Below are 18,839 nucleotides of genomic sequence, written 5' to 3'. Positions count from 1 at the left end.
CCCTCCAGCTCAGTGGAGACGGGCAAAACAAGACACAGGCACCCCCAGAGTAACCTGGAACTGCAGACAGGAATTTACATGTTGACACTCCTGCTAATAAACAATTGTGGATGACGAATAATAAAACTCCTGGGTCATTTCTCAGTATCCTCGCTGATTTCAGCAATTGTTGCTGACAGGCTGCTGCTACGGGGTTACTCTTGTGTTTCAGGGCGCACTATTTTGGCAACCTTTTATTGTATTTAATCTGCAGTAGCAGATTTTTAAACTTGATACCAAGTCACACTCCAAAACTGTCCACAATTTATTGCTGCGATATTATGGTAGCTTGTATCTAATGTTTAGAAACGCCAGGTTTTTAGTGTAATAAAACTGCACCTACAGTCTCTGTTAAGACTTGCAAGGGGTGGCACACGTTCTCATGGGGTGGCACCAAAAAAGATTATTTCGGAGAGAGAAAATGGCCGATTATATACAGTGCACTGTGTTATGAATAGCCAGACAAGAAAATCAGCACGTTTGTCTTTTCACTTTGCTTTGTTAATGGTGAAATCTGTTTGCCTGGGTTTATAGTGATTAATTACTGCACAGGCATCCAAAACGAAGGTCATTTTGATTAGCAGTTCATAAAGTATTAACATGCACACCGAAAGGATCCTGAGGGGCTCGCTCAGGCAAAATTAAAGCCCTTCAGGGGCAGTTTTGCCTGGATTGGGTTCAAAACTGCCTCTTACACCGTTTGTTGGGCCTTGTACAGTGCAATTTAGGCCTTATTATAATTTTGGAATGCACAGTCAGCATAAAGTAGCCGATCTTTCTGGGGATTATCTCGTGATTGCAGACTGTGCAGCCATGTTAGCCGAGGAAAGTACACGAATTCTGTAGCATAACAGGCAGTGCCAACACCAGTATTACCGGCCATAAAAGACAGAAAATCACACGGTTAAAAATCCAACCGAGAGGAGCCCCGGATTGTGTACACTGTCTGTATAAAATAACCTGGTTTTTGCAGTAAATAATTCTGTGCTTCTGGTGGAATTCTGAACGCTGGTTAGGCCAGTGTACAGGGAAGGTTTTGATCAAAAGTAATTATGCATTGTGCGGGTAATTATCTTTAAGTATCCGTGTTTAACCTGTATGTGGGGCCTAGTAACTTCGCTCACAGCTATCCTAAACGTTAACAAACATAGCCTCGTCAATATCGGGTCTGTCACTCACCTAAAAGCCTAAATACCAAAACACGGGACAGACCCTGAACATATTTCCTGCCTTTAAGTAAATTCACTGAAGCGAGGGGCTGCCTAGCCATGTTTTACACTCTTTTTCTGCCCTCCAAAGACCGATTGTACAAAATTTAATTCAAACCTGTTAAAAAGCAAATCCGTGCTAAAAAGGGCACTAAATATTCAAAACCTGATTTTTTTTTTTCCTCTTGGAAGGGCCAAGTTATTTTGTGATTGAGGCTATAACATTGGGAATAGCAGAGCTGTTCTACACAATAGTATGCTATTAAAATGAATAACGATAAGCGTGGAAAATATGAAAGCTACTCTGGAAAAAGAAACTCAGTTAAGGGTTCGGATTGGAAGCAGATACACTCCCAGCTCTTGCTGAGGGGACCGGGGAAGAGAAGAAGTGCCCGCAGTGGGTGTGTGCGGTCTGGAGGGCAGAAAGGGACCCATGCATTTGAAAATCTTGCAGCTGCGCTGATATCTACCCTTTCCCTCTTTGAATGAGAAAGAAACTAGAAAGCGACAATACTAATGCATAAGCTAATGTAACTGTTTTCCCACAAAGTGGGAAAATCAGGGAGAAAAAAAAGAAAGCGTACACCTATTGAAAAGAAACATCACACGGCCCAACTCTTCCCGACCCAAGCTGACCCGAAATTTACAAAGCTGCGGGTTACATTTTGCACCAATCTTGCCTGTATGGATGTAAGTGGAAATTAGGCAGGAAGTGACTTTTTTCTGTATGCACTCGTGTAAGGATTTGTGTTCAAATTTAGGACTTTTCCCCCCCCCCCCCATTTGGCACATAGGTAGTTTGTTGATGCAAAGCACAACTATATTATAAAATGCTGATAGGAAACCTCTCATTCTGATCAATCGCCAGCCAGCCTGCGTTTCTAAAATAGCTTCGTCTTTCAAGTAAACCCCATCTTTCAAGAAAAACTACTGTATTTTTAAAATAAATAATAATAATAAATAATAATAAAGAAAATTAGCATCCAATGCTGTAAATTAAATTATTAGTAAAATATAGAGACCATTATCTGGCGTTGATTAAACCACAGAATCAGATTACAAGTTTTTTTGCCCCCTTGGTTATGTCACCTACCGTTTATGCGGCCCAGGACAAGTCACCAACAAATAAAACAAACACTCCCGCCCTCATTTTGCCTCAGTTTCCCTATTTCTACCTCTACATTCGAGGTTTCCCGAACGTGGTAAGACTTAATTTAATTATATATTTATACATCACTCTGAAACAGATATCCAGCACGCCTCATCCAACAATTGCCACTCATCTGCTTACATTGTATTCTTATTAGAGAACTGGCAACGTCCTCCATTTTATGGTTCTTTGTATTACAATTAGTCAATCTAATTCCATGCAGTTAATTCATCCTGACCCTTGCTTATTACTTTCTTCACTACAGTTATAAAATCATTACCGATCCACTTTAACAGCTGAAAAGAGTAAAGAGAAAAATACTAGTTATGCATTGTTAACGGGGGCCCACGTTTCCCCGACTTAGTGTCATCTCTTGCTACCAAAGAAAATAAATTTGCATCACTTTGCTGGTAAGTAAAGACACTTTAAATATTAAAATAGATTGTTTTCTGCTACAACAAACCCTGAGGTTAAAAGTTTAGGGTGTAACCAAAATAGTTTAACTTTGTATAATGGCAGCTTTCAGCATTAATCAAAATGAGTGTTCCACTGCAGCTGGAGAGAGGCAGACATACTAAATCCTTAGGCCAGTTAATTAGGGTTGCTAAATTGTGTATTGTGGAATAAACAGTTTTCTACAGAAAGTAAGCTGTCGTTCCCAGGTGGTATTCTCTTTTCATCCTTTCCGCTTCAAAAATCATTTTCCGGTTGTAAATAGCTGCAGTAGCTAAGTCAGTCAAATGCAATTCTGTGGTCCTCATTTGTTCAGCGATATTGCGGCACTCTCAGTTATTATTTTGTGAGACTTGCTGCTAAATGTGTGCTGCTTGACTGAAACCGCCCAAGGGGTTCTAGGATCTGGATTTCTGGAGGAAAGCTTGGATGGAGGGAGGGGATGCAGAAGGGAAGGGGGGATAGTTTTGAGGTGGTGGGTAGGAAAGGTTGAAAACTGATGATACGGAAAAAAAAATCTTATTGGTAGGGTTCTTGGAGCCTTTGGTCAGAGGTCTTGTTTGATGCTGACCCTGAGATTTTGTGCCTTGTCTCCATAAAATAACGCTTCTCCCCTTCTGACTGGGCCATATCTATTCAGGCCCCCGAGTGCTGTAGCCATGTATTTTTGTATAAAGGCTCTCGCGCTGATTTCCTTTATATTAAAGTGCTAGCTCGATGCATTTTCCAGGCCTTTCAAATAAACCAGCATTTGTGCCCCCCGCTCCCCCTCCAGTATGGATGACAAATTTGGACCTATAACAAAGACGCCAGAAGGATCAAATTAAACTTGCATTGCATGTGAACATGGTGAGACTTGGAGCTCTTCCCTCCCCGCCTGAGATGCTGGGCGCAGACAAGGAAATAGAAACCCATTTCCAACATATACTTTTTTTTTGCCTACCACCTCCTGGGACCCTTTTTTTGCCGTGTACGTACCTACCAGGGCTGCCACCACGGTTCCTGTGCTAATTCCCTTTGTTTGTCCCGCAAATGCACCCTGCTCCGTACACAGCATCTTCTAACTCACCCGCTCGGAAACCTGTGTATCGCTGAATTGGGTAACCGGGCAGCTCACGTGTTTTAAGGGATTTGCTGCCGCGAAGCAAAAGGGTTCTTCGGAAATCTGCACAGCTGCTTTTCCCTCAGCATTTCTCCAGCAAGCTCGCCATTTTCTACTGCAAACAGACACGATTCAGGAACTAAACTTCAGACGTTTACTTCTGTAATTTTATCTAGAACGCATCCAGAGCTTCTCACCGCCGGGGCCGGGCACTGAGTCCGAGCAGCTGCAGTTTCATTTTGATTAGCCTCATTTTTCCCTTAGAAAAACGAATTGCATCGTTGTCCTCTATGCTCAGGAAGCTGGACAATGAAACGCGAGCATCAGACTGCGCACAGGTGGGGGAGTTATGGCCTGACACGCTGGACACAATCCAAGGCTTTTCTTCGGCGCGTCTTTCCTATTGGGAAAAAAAACCCACAGTAGTGCCACTGGGTTTCAAAGCAGGGATGCGGCCAAATTTCTCCCCTTTACTTCCCCCCCCCCCAAACCACCTCCCCCCCCACTTACTAGGACTATAAACTAAGACCACGCCCCTGCAAATGCTTTTTCACTTGAATAATCTGATGCTGGTATACAGCACCAATAGTTCAATATGGCGTTTTTACGGGCTCCAAGTCTTATTCAGCCCCCTCGCCCGCCCCCATTAAACCCAGCAGTTATTTGACTCGGTATATGACTCAGGCAGCAGACGCTTTGTATTAAGGTAAATCTGTTTCACACACGCTGGTGACCATTGCAACCTTTTAGGTGGGGAGTTCAAAAAGGTTAAATTCGAAATCTCTGCTGGAACTTCACAATCTTGTCACCTGTTCTCATTATTCTCGGGGCAAAATAATAATGTGAAAGCTCCGTGGTTTTGTGTTGAGTGTTACTAATTTAGAACTTGGTAAGATGGGGGGCTGCAATTTTGTAACGTTGGAGTGCTGTTCCTGGGGATAGAGGACATCACAGGGAGGTCATTCTGTGAACTAGTTTTCCAATGGTGAACTTCGGCCCCCGGACAGGTACTGCACATAGCCTGTGACCCACAAGGAACAAGGGCTTGGGAGGCGCCTAGGCCTCTTGATGGGGGGCAGGGTAGGTGTCTTACACTTTCCAGATGCAGTGAAATAAGGTAGGCCTCGCACAACCAGACAGCAGCATTTCTACATCTTCTGGGACCCTTTTTTGCCAAAAAGGAGAACTCCCTCTTCATTTCCATATTTGCTCTCTGCCCTCCTGCTGGTTTTTCTCTCTGCTGTAACTGGACAAGAGCTAAGTTTTGCAGTTATTATCAATACTGTCCTCAGTATATCCCGGACGGCTTGACTCACTCACTATCACTTCCCTCCTTGATGAACAGCCACCAGCCCCGAAGTTAACTTTGAACAGCACAGGAGTCTTCTTCTAGCACCTGCAATTCCTCATGATAAGGGAAATGCATTGAGCACACAAAATACACCAACCTTCGCAACCCTTCATAGCAGCTGTCATCAGGCCTCAGGCTGCCTACAGAGTTTACAGCTGGGGGTTACAGAGGAACTAGTTCTAGGGATGTGATGTGAGCTTAATCCGTAGTCCCTTGGAGGCAGTGGGAAAAGTCCAATTGACTTCATCTTACGTTAGCTCCCTCCTAAATTATAAAGTTGTGGACAAATATTTCTGGTTGGGAAAGACCAGAAGTTGTATACAGTAAACCCTTTCATATCCGGCAGCCCGGGCTGGGAGGTTGCCGGATATTCCAGTCTTCTGGATAATAGAGAGGTGTACCTAACCATTCATAACACTAAAGAAAAACAAGATTAGATATTAAGACACAAACAAAAAATGTATGCAGAGTACTTTATTTAACAACCACAGCAGGATTGTACACTGTCAGCTTCTACTGTATGTACTGTATTTATTTGTATTTACTTTCACTGTACTGTACTTATGGGAAAAGGAGCTAAAATTTCCTTCTGGTTAAAATGCCTTCTGATGGAATGCCAGATATGAAAGTTTACCGTGTATAAAGAACAGGGTTGTTTCAGAGGAAACACACATCCTCTTGTACACTTAATGGGCAAGCTCCAGCTTAGTTTTGTAGTCAGTGCTTCACTCCTTTACACATTAGTGCATGTAAGCAAGGAGGAAGGGTGTGTGTGTGTGTGTGTGTATTATAGATATAAAATCTCCAGCTCACTCTTGTTTCGATTGTTGGCTTTTCTAAGCAGGGAACATAGATTTGTGTTTTATACTGCCTAACACAACAGGGACTTGATTCATGAAAGGGCCCCTCTGCACTACTGCAGTCTGGTTGTCATGTACAAAAAAACAAAACAATGTTGACAAAATGGTATTTGGATTGCAAAACCAAGTCTGAAAAAGCTTAACAATTAATCTAACAAAAATCACCATAGTATGGACTATGAGTACTGTACACTGTCAATTTTTACTGTATTTGCTGTAGTTATTTGTATTTACTTTCCCTGTACTGTAAGTAACTAACGTTTGCTTATGGGTACGATGCGGGTTATTTGTGTGTTCCGGATGACAGAATGCCGGATAAGGAAGAGTTTCCCTATAACTGTGATTTCCTCTTTGTGTGAGTGTGAGAGAGTGCGAGCCTATGGAGAAGGACATCCCAAGGTGTGGTTGGAGGCTGAAGGTGAGGGGAGGCGGCATGGCAATGAATAATAGCTAATGAAAATACATGGATTTGATGTGACCCAGCCACCGCTCCCAGCTCCCTCCTGGTGCGATGTTAAATGCGAAGCTGGGATTTGTGCCTGGTGGAAATAAAACCCGCAGCAGGGCAATGTGATGGGCAGGGGCAACCTATAGCTCCCTCTCTGCAGCGTTTGCAAAGGCTACATGCAACGCGGGCTCCGCGGGACAGTCAAATGGAAACAGGGCGCGGCGGGACCGGCGGGTCGGAGGCGGGGGTGCCTCACCAGCGGGCTGTTCGTCAAAACGGGAAAGGGCGCTCCGCAGGGCAGTGCCGAAGCGCGCCCTTGGCCCGACGGAGGACCCATTTTCCACCCCCACCCCAAAACAAAGCCCAGGCCCCGATCCTGCCGTGCCCTGTGCAGGGGCCGACCCCTGCGCCCTCGGGAACCTCTGGGAGTCAACGAAAGACACCCTGAGCTCAGCGGAACTCCGAGGCCAGACACCAAGCGACCGGCTCCGGGCGGTCACCCCCTGGGGCATGGCGCGCCGTCCGGGCGCAGTGATGCGTCCCGGCCCCTCCAGGGCACGATGGGCAGCCGCAAGCGGACAAGAGCCCGTCGGAGCGCTCCTGGGAGCGGGGCTCCTCCCGGGGGGAAGCTCGAGACCCGCTCCTGAGCCCCGGCCCAGCCCCGGGAGCGCCGCGCGCCGGCTCCTGCTCCGCCCCACGCCTAGCGGCGGCCCAAAGGGGCGCTCAGCCCGGTTGGCACTTGGCCTCTGACAGCCCGCGGGTGCGCTCCGGGGGAACGCCAGGGCGGCCCCCGCCGGGCTCCGCAGCCCAGCCGAGCGGCCTCTGCGGGGTCAGGAGAGGGGAACGTAACCCGCTGTTTCGTCCCCTCCTGTCCTAGGCCCGCGTGGAGCACCGCAGTCTGGCGGCGCGGCCGTGGAAGCAGGGAGCCCCGCACCCACGCTGTCCCCGGATGGGCCGCTGGGGAGGACAACCGTGCGCTGGAGAAGGTCAGAGCAGGGCTGCGGGGGTGCGCATCCTAGCGGGGCTCCCTGGAGCTCGGTGGGATCGCTGGGGTCTGCTGAATGACCCGGGGCGGGGGAGCTGCCCACGCAGCGCTATAGCCGGGGCTGCGGCTCAAACCAAGGTCGTAGGTAACGGCGCGGCGCGGCAATGCTTCCCCCCCCTCCGGCGCTTGTTGCACCGGATCCCCGCGTATAGCGCTCGCCTCGTGCCCGCAGCCCCGACTCCGCTTTTACTCCGGGGGGGGCATCCCCACCCCCTCACGTCTGGCCACTAAACCCGCCAGCTCCGACCGGCGCACGGCGGGGCTTGTCTGCGGGGCAGAGCCGTCGCGTCAGCCGCCCCGCGTGTCGCAGCCGTGCTGGGGGACGCGGCGCGGGTGAGGACGGGCCCGTCTGCCCGGGTGCAGCAGTGCCTGGCTCGTTGCTCGCTGGCCTTGCGCTCTGGGGGGCTGCTGGGGGGCTGCTGGGGGGCTCGCCCGGGGCCCGCAGGAAGCTGCGAGGGACTCTAGCGGCTCCGATCTTGGTGGTTATGGACCCGGTGGGGGGGGGTCCCCTAAGCGGCTCGTGGTCCCGGCCACGCCTGTGCGAGGGGTGTTCAGTCCCCTCCCGCCCCGGGCCGCAGCTCCTGCCGCCCGTCCTGCAGGCAGCCCCCGAGAACGGCCCCGCTGGGCGGCGGCTGAGGCAGCCGAGGCTTCCCCGGGCCCCGGAGTGCCCGGCCGAGGCCCAGGCCCCTGGGTGCACCAGCCCCGGCTTAGCGGGCAGCCGCAACCGCGTGGGCAGGCGCCGGGCAGCCCAGGGGTGAGCACGGTCCCCGCCCGCGCGGCTGGCCCAGGCTCGCTGCAGGTGGCGGGCGAGGGGACGCGGGGGCTTCCTAGCCCCTCCGCAAGCCGGGCGGGGGGTGGCGCTCGGCTTGGCCGGGGGGAGCGCGCCCGGGGAAGGGAGGCGCGGCGGGGCGGGATCGGGTTTCAGGCGTGCGGCGCCTCCGGCCGGGGCGGGGCCTGTGACAATGCGCAGGGAAGCGGTGTCTGGGGACGGGGACGGGGGCGGGGGGAGGTGGGGCAACGCGGCGAGAGGCCCAGCGGAGCTCGGGCGAGCGACCATGCAGGCTGCCGCTGGCGAGATGGACCTGCTGGCCAACGCCGCGGCACGGGGCGACGCGCAGACTGTGCGGCTGCTGCTGGAGGCGGGGCTGGACCCCAACGGGGTGAATTCCTTCGGCAGGACCCCCCTGCAGGTACAGGGCAGAGGGCGCCGGGCTCAGCTCCCCTCCCAGCCTGCAGCCTGCAGCCGCCCCGGGGGCTTCTCTTCCACCGGGTTAAGCCGGGGGGGGGGGGTCGCTCCCGCTCCTGCGCCGGCCCTGGGGGACACCCGAGCGGGGCGAGCCCCCCATTTATTCCCCCTCCCTCCGCTTCTCCCCAGTTCCCAATTATCAGCCCAGCTCCTGCCACTTCCAAAGCTCCGTTCCCACCCCACCGAGCCAAACGGGCCGGGTGTGGACAGCGAAGCGAAAAGCTGCTTCGTGGGCAGGGATACCGCCAGCAAGGGCCTTAAATTGCTATTTCTGGAACAGTCCGCCTGGATTTATCCGTCCTAGCCCCCCTCTCTCTGTGCTTAACAAGGCTAGAGGGAGGAAAATGAAGAGCGTTTCGATCAAGTTTACATAACTGGGTGCTAAGCCACTTAAAATGTCATTTTAATTCTTTTTCTTCCCATTACACACTCTTTCCAAGTGGAGTTAGGCACTGATGAAATAAAATCTAAATGCTAGTTAACATTGCACTTAATCCAGCATAAATGGACTCTGGATTCCTGCCATTTTCTGAATGATCGATGGGGAAGGAATTATATTTCTATAGAGTACAGTACAGCTGGGGAGGAAACTAAAAGCGTTGGGAGAAATTGATTTTGTTTTAAAAATCAAGTTTCAAAGCTCAGAGTAAAGGGCAGGGTAATTTTGCACAGTTTTTCTGAAACAGATATGGCAGAGAGGGGAGCTTTTACTGTGGGTGTAGACGGAATGCCATTTGCTAGCTGGGCCCCTTCCAAAATGGCTGGCTTTCAGTTACAAAACTTCTGGCTGTACTCAGTTCAAATATCTATGAGGGGTTTACAGTCCGTTTTCTCCTTTCACAAATTATACTCAGTTTCTCTTGCGCACAGCGATTAATAAAGTGTCCGATTTTCATGCTTTGGAAGTGAATTTCACTGCGAATTTGAAGGATGGGTTTGTTAATAGCTACAGACTATCTTGTTTGATGAGCATATAAAGCCCAATACCAATAAACATATTTTAAATACTTACCTGTGACCTACACTGCAGCATTAAAAACGATATTCCAATGGCCATCGTAAAAGCAAATCCAAAACCAGATGGCGTCGCCTGTGCGCGCCTTCCCGTTGCTCATGGAAGTAGCCCATTTATCCGATTATTATTGTAAAGTTCTTTTTATTATGAATTAGTTTTTAGCGCCTCTCCCGATCGTTCCTCTTTCAGTCTCATGCAAACAAAGGTCACGCCTGCATCAACGAACTCGAAACAGGCGAGAGGGGCTTTTCTTTTTAAACGGTATAAAACCGAAGGCAGGCAAGAAAGCGTCCCTCCTCCTTAAGCACAGGTGTTTAGTACAGAGCTCCTGGGGGCGTTTGGTGAACCCTTTCAGTTCTAACCTTTTCATCGGCTCCGGGCAAATACTCGCATCATGCACAGTGATGTGAATCAAAGCAGGCAGCCCTGGAGCGCCTTAAAGACGGCCGGTTTTATTTAGTGCGCGGTGAGCTTTCGTGGGAGGACCCAGTGAAATGTGAACAGGAAGGAGGGGTCCCTCCGTTCTGCTCCAGATCTAACGGAGTAGGTCTTTCCCCCCCAGAGCTCCTCCATCACCCAACGTGTCAGTCTACAAGGCGCTCCAGGACTGCCTGCTCTGGTTGGCCAAGACCCAGACTAGCACCGCCACCCCGCTGAGACTATTTCCTGTGTGACGGGTATCAGAGAGGCAGCCGAGTTAGTCGATACCGTCAAAAACAACAAGAAGTCCTGGGGCACCTTCCCCACTAACAGATATTTTGGAGCATAAGCTTTCGTGGGCACTTTGCCCAGGAACGCTTAGGCTCCACAATCTTAGCCCAGGACAGTGGTTCTTAGCCTTTTGGGCAGCCTGCACCCCTTTGGTTCTCAAAATATGTTCTCGCATCCCTAATCAAGACTCAAATATGTTCTCGCACCCCTTGTCCAAAAATCAAAAGGGGACATGGGGGTGGGATTTACACTTTAAAATGCATATTAAATATATGTAAAATAGTACACGGTACACTGTAGTTTGTAGCGAGATAATTTCCCCGCAATTAAGTGAAAAACGTGAAAATAAATGTGTTTGTATATTGCGGAAATCGTTACAAATATATAATGTTAATAAATACACAGCTCTGATGAAACAAAGTAGCTGTACTTACGTGCCTGTGCTTAATCTGTGTTGTCCATGATTTACCTTCCAAAAAAAAGCCTGGCATGTCTGGCACCCCCAGAAAGGGCGCCCCCCCCGGGGGATGCGTGCACCCCAGGTTAAGAACCACTGCTCCAGCAGGTACCACAGGACTCGTTGTCTTTCCATGTAGGTCAGGGCTATGCACCGTTTGCACGAAGCTCATTATACCAAACCTTAGCAACCCTCCCATTGAAGCCAAGGCAGTTCCCTCATGGAGCTACACGGGACCAGGCTGCCCCATGAACATTCACCTGGGTGTAATCCCAAAGTCAAACGACCGGCACGGGGTCTCCCTCACCCCCGTGTAAATTCGGAGTAACTCCGAGAGCGCGGCGTGGGATAAAAGTCCCATTAGAGCCAACGAGAGTCTTGCAAAAAAAGAGCAAAACGGAGCCCTGAAGCGAGCGAGACTAACTGACGGCTTCTCTCCTCTGCCCCCTCCCCTCCCCGCCCCAGGTCATGATGCTGGGAAGCACCCAGGTGGCGGAGCTGCTGCTGCAGAGAGGCGCGGACCCGAACCGCCCGGACCCGAGCACCGGCTCCCTCCCCGTGCACGACGCGGCGCGAGAAGGTTTCCTGGACACCCTCGTGGCGCTGCACAGCGGCGGGGCTGCCCTGGACCTGCGAGACAAATGGGGCCGCCTCCCCCTGGAGCTCGCTGAAGCCGGCGGGCACCAGCGCGTGGTCCGCTACCTGCGAGCCCAGCCTGGGAGCGATGGGGCTTCGCCCTAGGGCGGGGGCTCAACTCCCCGCGGGGCCACAGCGCTGCCTAGCTCAGCCCACCGCACCGGCTGATCTGCTTCCCGCTGAAGTCAATGGGACTTCGACCGGGCCTGGGTTTCTCCGGCAGCCGGTGACCCCTCCCCCAGGGCCGGGCAGCTGCTCCCTCCTCGCACCGCAAGCGGGCTGGGATTGGGGGGGAGGGTCAGGGGCTGTAGCAGAAAAACAACCCTGTTCTGGTGGGTTTCGCTCCGGCGTGCAGCGCTTTTTTTTAAAATTTCTTTAAAAAATAAATAAATAAATAAACCCCACCAAACAAAAAGCCTGAATAGTCCAAGGCCACAATGAGTGTGACTCGGAGCGGGCCCTTAATGAAACGGGCCAACCCATCCCTTGTGTAAGCCCTGTTTTGAGACCAGCGCACACGTCTCACAAGGCACCGCACATATTAAAGGGGGAGTCAACTACCCAAGGTCTGGAGATCACATCCGGTTTGCAAGTTAGACAGGAGGTGTTCGGTGTTGGCTTTTCCAGGTTCACCAACAACATGGAAAATAATCGGGAGGGTTATTTTTGTTTTACACAGTTTGCAATCAGAGCATCCGGCGCCACACTGAAGTCCTTAAAGAGAGGCATTTGGCATGGCAGGCGCAGGTTGCAGATACCAGTAGAGGTGTAACCCACTTCTGAAGGCACAGACCCAGCTAGAGAGCGGATAGTGGCAGGCAAGAGCCAGAAAGATCTCAGCAAACTGAGTGACTGGGCAGCAAAATGGCAAAGGAAATTTAATGTGGGTAAGTGTAAGGCAATGCACATTGGGAAAAATAACCCCAATTATACATACCATATGTGGGGGCAAATTTAGCTACAACAGATCAGGAAAGGGATCTTGGAATTACATTGGATAGTTCTCTGAAAACACCCACGCAGTGTGTGGGGGGGTAGTCAGTAAAGCAAATAGGATGTTAGGAATAATTAAAAAAGGGATAGAAAATAAGACAAAGAATATCTTACTTCCCCTATATAAAACTATGGTACGCCCACATCTTGAGTACTGCGTGCAGATGTGGTCTCCTCACCTCAAACAAGATATACTGGCATTAGAAAAGGTTCAGAAAAGGGCAAGTAAAATGATCAAGGGTTTGGAAAGGGTCCTATATGAGGAGAGGCTAGAGAGACTGGGACTTTTCAGTCTAGAAAAGAGGAGACTGAGGGGCGATATGATAGAGGTATATAAAATCATGAATGGTGTGGAGAAAGTGAATGCAGAAAAGTTATTTACTTGTTCCCATAATATAAGAACTAGAGGACACCAAATGAAATTAATGGGTAGCAGGTTCAAAACTAATAAAAGAAAGTTTTTCTTCACACAGCACACAGTCAACCTGTGGAACTCCTTGCCGGAGGACGCTGTGAAGGCCAGGACTCTAACAGAGTTTAAAAAAGAGCTCGATAAGTATTTGGAGGTCAGGTCTGTACATGGCTATTAGCAAGGGGTAAGGTATGGTGTCTAGCCTTTTGTCAAAGGCGGGAGATGGATAGCAGGAGACAAATCACTTGATCATTCTCTTGGGTTCACCTCCTCTGGGGCACCTGGCACTGGCCACTGTTGGCACACAGGATACTGGGCTAGATGGACCTTTGGTCTGACCCAGTATGGCCGTTCTTATGTTATGTAGGTTTTCCTATAACAAGTTAAACCCCGGGGAAATCAGTTATTCTGCCAGCTACAGTGAACTTGCTGTGAGATTTCACCATGCAGGGGTTGGTAAGATGGCAGGCTACGTAAGAGGCAGGCACACAGAATGCCCCCAGGTTGGACTTGCAGGCAGCCTGCTTTTTCCTCCAGAGAGTGTGTCATCGGGGAATTACACAGCCCCTTACGTAGCCCAGCAGGGTAGAGTACCTTCCCAGGAGGTAGTCAGGACCGTGAGCCCAATCTAACCCCCACAGTATCAATGGAAAGGAGCCCATAAGCCCAGAGGCCAGTGGTTCTCAACCTTTTTATAAAGTATCCCTTTTAAAAAAATCGTAAGTACTCCCAGACTTCTCTGGCATACACCTAAGTGGACACCTACCACCGACTGAGAAACACGTAAATACTCCGAGTGCTATTCAGCCTTTCCAGATTACCGTACCCTTTGCAGGAGTCAGATTTGTTTTCCCCACCACCAAGTTACACCTCACTTAAACACTACTCGCTTACAAGACAGAGAAAAATATCACAGAAGAAGACTACTGAAAAAACTCGCTGCCTTTCTGCCATCTTATTACAAATAAATGAATTGGAATAAAAACATCGTATTTACATTTCAGCGTCAGGCACATGATGCAATAGAAACAAGTTGTCAAGTATCAGAGGGGTAGCCGTGTTAGTCTGGATCTGTAGAGCAACGAAGGGTCCTGTGGCACCTTATAGACTAACAGAAAAGTTTAGAGCATGAGCTTTCGTGAGTTAACTCCAGCATCTGAAGAAGTGAGTCTGTGCTCACGAAAGCTCATGCTCTAAACTTTTCTGTTAGTCTATAAGGTGCCACAGGACCCTTCGTTGCTCTATAGAAACAAGTTGTTGTCTGAAAGAGCTTACCCATGGAGAGCCGCTGTCTCCAATCAGACCAAAGAGAGACGCTCCTACTTACACACACGACCTTCAGAGAGCGGTTGGTTTACAGCTGTTCTAAAGAGGGGACTGAACTTGGAGGACCTTGTGTCTGTTTTGTAGATTTAAAAACTCAGATGATAAAACACCAGAGAATGTGCTAAAGCACCTGCCCAGTCCTCCTTCTCTACCCCCTCCAGACTCAACACAGCGGGGAAAACGCGGTAGGTAACTTCGGTTCTTGTGATTTCTGGGAATGGTGCTAGAGCCTCCTCATAACACGATTCTAAATACTTCCGCCGACTTGCTGGTTTCTCTCCTGAGCTTAGCCGGAGAACGATGCTAGAACAAACAGCAACGACTTCTTCCTAACAGCGCTGCAATGGGCAGCTTTGCATTCCGCTAGTAGGGCTAGATTCGAATTAGCTCCCTTGAGGCACGCGCGGGAGGGCTTTTCCCGTCTGATTTTTTATTTTCGAGGTACACGCCGGAAAATAACGAGCCCCCCCCAGCAGGGAGACTCGGAAAGTACCCGCAGATTCACAGAACACTTACAAATCGCGAACGTTACGACGTGAGCGCGTCCGCCTCGAAACGCATCCCGGTTACGAGCGCAAGAGGCGCTTTGCCAGTAGTTGCAACAGAGCCAGGATCGGGACCGCAAGGAGGGCGCTTTGGTTTTTAAAAGTCGCCAGTGGACAATGGATGCAAACAACAAGGGCGTTCAATAGAGCGGCAGGAGAGCGCCTAAACCTTTGTGATCGTTGATAGCTGCGAAAGGCAATGAATGGATGACCAGGGCATAAACACGGCTGGCTGTGTATTGCCTCCGCTTGTCCACCACTTGTGCGTTCCTGGGAAAACGCTGGCATCCTTCACGGAGGAAAGATTCAAGCGATCTGAATCGAAAGTCACACTTATTTCACACTTGCAGTAGCGTCCCAGCCGGGCTGCCCGCAAAATGTCAGGAATACAAAGGAATGATTTTTTTTTGAGCTCGCTGATGATTCAGAACAAATTTTGGAGTTTAAACAGAAATCGGCCCAATCCAATGACACTCTGTCGCGCGCCATGTGTCTTGCTGTAACCTAAGAAAGGGGACATTGCATGTGTTTGGAACAGGTCGGCAGAAAACGGATAAAATGTCAAACTGAACAAAACTCATTTGGGCACGTTTATTTTAAAAACCCGCTCGAGAGTAGGAAGGGCGTTATCCTGGGGATTTACTAGATGTCTAATGCTTGCATCGTTAAGTTAGGGATCTATATAAGATGCATGCAACAGTTTATAACTACGTCTCTTTTATTCTGGGAGGAATGAAGTGGGGCCAAACTCAGCAGTTGTCTTGCTTCTGTTTGAACTAACGGAGCGAATTATGCCAGCCAGGCAAGAGTGCAAAGTGAAAGTGAGCTCCTCACCCCGGAAAAGGAGGCTCCACTTGCAATTCTAGGTGGTGAGTAGGTGGCGTTAGGCGGTTTGGGATCCATTTCTGAGAAACTTAATTTCAGTTTTCGACAACAAATAAAAAAAAAAAAAGCAAAGGTAGGCGACTCCCCACTGGTAACTGGAGAGCTCAGGCTGCGGTGGAGGCTTTACGAACTCCACCGGACAAAACACAGCAGCAGAAATGGAGCATTTTAAAGACTAACAAAAGGATCGATTCGGTGATGAGCTTTCGCTCCTGATGAAGGATCTGATCAAGTGGGTCTGTCCCACGAAAGATCGTCGCCCAATAAAGCATTTTGTTGGTCTTTAAAGCGCTCCATTTCCGCTGCTGTGTTTGGCTGGAGTGCAGACTAACACGGCCACCTCTCTGTGACCGGCCACCCGCCAAGGCAAGGCGCCTTCAGCTTCCGCAGTGCGAGCTCGGGCAAGACCTTTATGGGCATCCTTAAATTCCCACATCAAGAAAATCCCAGAAACATGTTGGATACTGGAGCCCTATTTAACTCCTGCAGGTCCTTCCCTCCCCACCGTCCAGCGGCGGCTTCAACCCGGGATCCTATGGAGAAGAGCCTAAGAGGGGAGGTTGTTACTTTAAGAGAGTCTCGGCTGGAAGGGACTGCTCCCACAACCTGCTGGCGCCCTACCATTCCCCTTACCCCCGCCCGCGCCTATTAAAGTTAACGGCGTTGGGGGCGTTCCGCAGGGCTAGACTCTGCCCTCCTTTCCCCACGTGCTCCATTAAGCGTATCGGTGCACGGGAACAGCCAATGCAATTCTGGTCCCTCGCTGCGCCGAGCTAAGCCAACCTCCGCCCCCAGCCTTCCCTCGCGGGACACACCCAGCGCACGCCTCCGAACGTGCTGTCATGCGCCCGTTCCCTGCAGCGCACTGGTCGCCAAACGCAGTAGACCCCTATGGGCGGGAGACAGGGACGCCGATGGCTGAGGGCGGGGGTGGCGCTGCCTCGGAAGCTGCCCTGGGGCTGGCCGGGCGCGCGCCCTGCGCTCGCTGCAAGCGTGGGGCCCACCCGGAGCGGTAGGTTCTGCGACCGGTGCGGCAAACGCGCGGGGAGCGCAAACCTCGGCCGCAGCGGAGTCTGTGGCAAAGCGCCCGTTGACTTCTACAGCCAGGCCCTCCTATGCGAGCCCGGTGAGAACCACAGGCGGGCTCCTCCGCGGGGTGGAGAAATTCCCCGCGTTGAGGTGCAAGCTCCGTACACGTCTCCTCACAGCAGCCCTAGAGGTCGGGGTGGGGAGAGGTCTCCCGCTGCTTGCCATAGGTAATGGGCTAGTCTGTGCTTGCCGGGAACGGCCCTTAGAGGGGCTGAGTCGAACCGGAGGCGAGGAAGAGCAGGCGAAGGACGCGGGAAGGAGTTCCGCCTTGGCTCTGCTTGGCACCAGGCACAACGTGGCCAGAGATGGCGGGGTGCTCCACCACGTGCGCAGGCCCTCGCGACGCAGAGCGGAGAGGACGCCTCGCCCCAGCAGGGCTCAATACCAGGGCAGAAGTTACACAAGCGGTGGAGGAGGCGGTGGCGGAGGGCTCTTCAGCTGCCGCCGTTGCACTCTCCGCGGGCTAGGCCTGCAGCGCGCCTGGCGCTTGGGCCCTGCACAGTTGTAGCTGCAGCCTGGCCAGGGATTCAAAGCGCGCCGAGGTGGTGGTTGATCGGCGCTGGCCCCTCCCTGGGGAAGGCGGCGGTCGAGTGAATGCCGCTCGCCCGGATGGGGACGGGGACTTCAATGCCACACAATTGTCCTAGTGCCTCCTGGCTGCTTGGAGGGTGTCGTGCAGGCTCACTCCGTAGTTTTGCCCAGAAGGGCCCTAGTTTGGTCTTCCTGATATTGGTCAAAACATTCATTCCCAGAAAATGGGCTGGTTTACTTTCTCGCTCTCACCCTCCCGGCAAAGGGGAAGCATAGGAGCTTTTGTTCTGGTCTCTGCATCTGAGCTAGAAGTTCCCTACCAAGGTAGACTGGTGAGCAAGCAGTCCCTAGCAGCCAAAGGCCTGGAGCCTGTGTAATGGCTCCAAGGCAGATTCAAACCTAGAACCCCTGGAGCTTAGTGCAGGTATCTTTAGAGCCTAAGCTAAAGGCCAGCTCTAGCTCAACTGATGCTGTAGAGAACATATTCTCTCTCTCTGAAATGGTCTAGCTACCCCTACCTAGGACAGTTAACCACACATAGGTGGCTGGGTTACACCAGCAGCAGGAAGAGGAGGAGGAGAAGGGTGTCCCCTCTGCAGTTACTCTGCACTGTCGGGAATATAATCAAATACAAGGTGCCGGTAGTTGCTGCTAACCTAAACTGGATTCTGGCACCCACATGCATTTATTTCAGTGTGCAAAAGTAATCCACTGGTTCCTTTCTTCCTTCCTCCAGTGATCTTACCTCTTGAAAAGAAGGTGCCCAGGGGTACATTCAGTGAGCTAAGCTACTTGAACATTTAAATGAATAGAAGCCAGGACAGCCCACTGCATCAGACTCTATTAATGCTTCTGGGTGGGATTTGGCTTCTCCATGCCAAGCAGGTGAAATGCTGCGTTCATTTTGCTGTGAACCAGCTGAAGCGCATGGTTTGCTCTACCTAGAATAGCTAACTGGGTAAGCAGTTTACGCTAGGAGGTGAGTGACAGCATCTAAGCAGAATCAGACTGGTTTTAAAGACACTCTGTTTACTATGGGGAGCTCCAGGATCAGCCATCCAATGGAGAACAAGTACCTGAACCCACCCTGATCTACAACAGCTCTCTGATGGTCACACTGGAGGTAGGAGGCTACAGGTTAGGGGAATAATTTTGACCTCTGTCCCCTTATTTTGTCTGATCATAGCTCTCCTGGTTAGTCCTTGCTTTTGGGGCTGTGCAGATCATGCCCAAGACAGAACACTTCCATTTAAAGAGGCCAGGTATTGGATTTAACTAGAGCTGAACAGTATTGTCAAAGAAATTGTTCATGGTTTTTTGTACTACTTGACTTGAGA

The 18,839-nt window shown here is 50.8% G+C and overlaps 1 protein-coding gene across 1 annotated transcript; it reads left to right on the top strand.

Moving 5' to 3' along the window:
- Window positions 1-8,685: 8,685 nt before the first annotated feature.
- Window positions 8,686-12,102, top strand: CDKN2B (cyclin dependent kinase inhibitor 2B). Its single transcript, XM_074994979.1, has 2 exons — window positions 8,686-8,846; window positions 11,551-12,102. Exons 1-2 carry the CDS (start codon window positions 8,712-8,714, stop codon window positions 11,824-11,826), a joined length of 411 nt encoding a protein of 136 aa, XP_074851080.1. The 5' UTR covers window positions 8,686-8,711; the 3' UTR covers window positions 11,827-12,102.
- The last annotated feature ends 6,737 nt before the right edge of the window (window positions 12,103-18,839 follow it).

The sequence above is a fragment of the Carettochelys insculpta genome, chromosome 5, assembly GCF_033958435.1.
Source record: "Carettochelys insculpta isolate YL-2023 chromosome 5, ASM3395843v1, whole genome shotgun sequence".
Lineage (NCBI taxonomy): Eukaryota > Metazoa > Chordata > Testudines > Carettochelyidae > Carettochelys > Carettochelys insculpta.
Note: the sequence above shows the minus strand (reverse complement) of the source record. Positions and strands in the feature narration are given on the sequence as shown.